General features: G+C 30.8%; 1 protein-coding gene across 1 annotated transcript; it reads left to right on the top strand.

The window, feature by feature from the left end:
* Positions 1-366: 366 nt before the first annotated feature.
* On the top strand, positions 367-2,130 carry LOC127074767 (phosphoserine aminotransferase 2, chloroplastic). Its single transcript, XM_051016114.1, has one exon. The coding sequence runs from the start codon at positions 582-584 to the stop codon at positions 1,863-1,865; it is 1,284 nt and encodes a 427-aa protein (XP_050872071.1). The 5' UTR covers positions 367-581; the 3' UTR covers positions 1,866-2,130.
* Positions 2,131-3,597: the final 1,467 nt, after the last annotated feature.

Below are 3,597 nucleotides of genomic sequence, written 5' to 3'. Positions count from 1 at the left end.
AAAAAACTTAATTAAATTATCAAAAAATTAAGAATATTGTAGGAAAAAACATAATTATTGTTTAAAAAGTAACAATAATTATTATTTATCTTAATATGTGTAAAATATAAAAAAAAATGACACTTAAAAAAGAATAGAATGAATACGTGAAATATTTTAAAAAATACAAAAATTTAATAAAAAAACTAAAAAAATATGACTTTTAAAACAGGGGATCAAAACACCCACAAAAAAAAAAACTAAAAATATGACTTTTAAAATAGGTGATCAAACCCCTCAATAAAAAAAAAAGTAAAATAGTGGAACTAAGTTGCAATTAAAAAATAATCAATCTTGACCCTTAAAATGCCTCTATTCCTTGAATTGAGATTGTTACCAAACACCAAAAGAGTCTCTCCTTTTCCATAACTACCAAAAACAAAACAAAATACTAACCCTCAAAATCTCCTTCTTTATATACCTCTCTTCCTTTTATTTAGATCCTTGCCATAAATCAAAAGGGAAACTTTGCGCGAAAATTTTCACACACTCTCTCTCTCTCTCTCTCTCCCTTTCTCCCACGATCTCTCTTCTCCACCATCATGGCAACACCAATCTCAACTTCATCACAGACCCATCTTCTTTCCCAAACCAACAACCCATTTCTCAAAAAACCCATCACCACTTTCACCCCAACGATCTCTCTCCGCAGCACACCAACCTTCAAACCCATCTCCATCAAATGCGCCGCCACCACTCAAGCCCAGCCACAAGCCCAAACCCAATCCCAATCCTCAGATCGCGTCTTCAACTTCGCTGCCGGACCCGCCACCCTCCCTGAAAACGTCCTCCGTAAGGCTCAATCGGAGCTCTACAACTGGCGTGGATCCGGTATGAGCGTGATGGAAATGAGTCACAGAGGTAAAGAATTTCTCTCCATTATTCAAAAAGCAGAGTCAGATCTGCGTACCCTTTTGGGAATCTCGTCGGAATATTCCGTTCTTTTCCTCCAAGGCGGCGCCACCACTCAGTTCGCCGCCGTGCCGTTAAACATATGCAAAAATGACGATGCCGTCGATTACGTCGTTACCGGTTCGTGGAGCGATAAAGCTTTCAAGGAAGCTCAGAAGTATTGTAAACCGAATGTAATTTGGTCTGGGAAATCTGAAAAGTACACAAAGGTTCCATCTTTTGATGATTTGAAACAGAACCCAGAAGCTAGGTTTTTGCACATTTGTGCTAATGAAACGATTCATGGTGTTGAGTTCAAGAATTACCCAACACCCAATAATCAAAGTGGGATTTTGGTTGCTGATATGTCTTCAAATTTCTGTTCTAAACCTGTTGATGTTTCGAAGTTTGGTTTGATCTATGCTGGTGCTCAGAAGAATGTAGGTCCCTCTGGTGTAACAGTTGTGATTGTTCGAAATGATTTGATTGGAAATGCTCAAAGTTCGACTCCTGTGATGCTTGATTACAAGATTCATGCTGAGAACAATTCACTCTACAACACACCACCTTGTTATGGGATTTACATGTGTGGTTTGGTGTTTGAGGATTTGTTGGAACAAGGTGGTTTGGTTGAGGTGGAGAAGAAGAATAAGAAGAAAGCTGAGCTTCTGTACAATACTATTGATGAGAGCAATGGGTTTTTTAGGTGTCCTGTTGAGAAATCTGTGAGGTCATTGATGAATGTTCCATTCACTTTGGAGAAATCTGAGTTGGAAGGTGAGTTTATTAAGGAAGCTGGTAAGGAGAACATGGTTCAGCTTAAGGGACATAGATCTGTTGGTGGAATGAGGGCTTCAATTTACAATGCTATGCCTTTGGCTGGTGTGGAAAAGTTGGTGGCTTTCATGAAGGATTTCCAAGCCAAACATGCTTAGTAATAGCATGTTTTACTAAGTTTTGGCTTATTGTGTCTTGTTTTGTTGTTGTTTTAAATTACGTCTTGTTTTTAGTTAGTATTTTCAATTGGGGATAGATTATTTTGGGGTGGAAGTGAAAGGGATGATTATGAGGTTGGAATTTATTACTACTAATTTGCAAGTTTGTATGGGGTGAAGTCCCATGTGATATTAGTGAGTGTAGGGTGTAGTTTTAAACTTCAATAAAATCAATGAAGATGAAACATTGAAGCTGGTTGATGAATGAATGTGTATGTTTTAAATTCAAAAGCTGCAAATAAAGTTATTAGTAATCAATTTTGAAAGCAAAACTAATTTTATTGGATAAATATTTAAGAGTAATATACTCTTACACCAAATATTGCTCACCTTATTTATATGGTGAATAATAATTTTTTAAATAAACTAATATTACAAATTATTTTAAATAAAAATTGTTTTTTTAAAATTATTTTTATAACAAAAATATAATTTTTTTATTAATCAATTTTATTATTATATTAACCACAAAAATATATATTATTAACCATCTATTTTTCTGATAGTTTATTTATTAATTTCATAATTTCATTAATCAATAAAATACATAATATTAATCAAAATTTAAAATTAATTTATAATTTGATTAATGAATTTTAAAAATTAAAAAATTATAAATAATAAAATAAAATAGGTCAACATTACAAATTAATGTCAGAATTTGATCAATATTATATTTCTTATTGGTTAATGAAGTAGTGAAATTGATTAATAAAATATTATAAAAATACGTAGTTATTAACATTTGTGATTAATATAATAGTAAAATTTATTAATGAAAAATATTATATTTTTATTGTAAAATTAATTTTTTTTAAAACATTTTTATAAATATTTTTTATTTAAAATAAAATTTTAATATTATTTTATTAAAGAATATTAATCACGGTATAAGTAATCAATAATATTTGATATAAATGTATAAGATATTCGTGTAAGAATAACATTAAATTAAATTAAATTAAATTAATGGGGCATTTTCAAAATCAATTTTGGCATCTTAAGAAACACACGTTTAATTTCTCTGGAATTGAGCAACTTGAAGGGAGAGAAAGACATGCTCCTATGAGACGTCCAATAACCTTTTTTGGCAGACTGGGCCCTGCTATAATGCTTTTGCAGAGGCAGGTCTGCTGCGAAACATAAACGAGTGTGCCAGTAATATTTAAGCATATTATTTTAATTATTCTCTCACTTTTAAAATAACTCTTATTTAAAAAAAAATTAAAATAATTATTATTCTCACTTTTTAATATAAAAAGATAGTTATTTTTTAATTAATAAAAATGTAATATTTTATGATAATATTATTGCATTCTTTAATTTGTATTTAAAAATCTAAAAAGATAGTCATTTTAAAATGGAGAGAATAGAATTGAATATATATTATACATTTATTTAAGTTAAGATGTTTATGGTTCCTAAATCTGCTTCAATGGCAAGACATATTCGAATTTTTTATAAAAATAATTCATTTTTTTAAGGAAATTTTCAAAATATCTCTGGTTTCAAAAAAAATCTTAAACTACCCCACTTTTAGGAGGAGTCGCCAATTGAATTGGAGACTCTTCTTAAAAATTGAATGGAGGCGCCAATTAGATTGGCTAGGGCATGTGCCATAGCCAATTGGATTGGCTATAGCAGGTGTAGTACTTAAGAGGAGGCGCCAATT

This window comes from Lathyrus oleraceus, chromosome 4 (genome assembly GCF_024323335.1).
Source record: "Lathyrus oleraceus cultivar Zhongwan6 chromosome 4, CAAS_Psat_ZW6_1.0, whole genome shotgun sequence".
NCBI lineage: Eukaryota > Viridiplantae > Streptophyta > Magnoliopsida > Fabales > Fabaceae > Lathyrus > Lathyrus oleraceus.
This window is presented reverse-complemented; position numbering and strand designations above follow the sequence as displayed.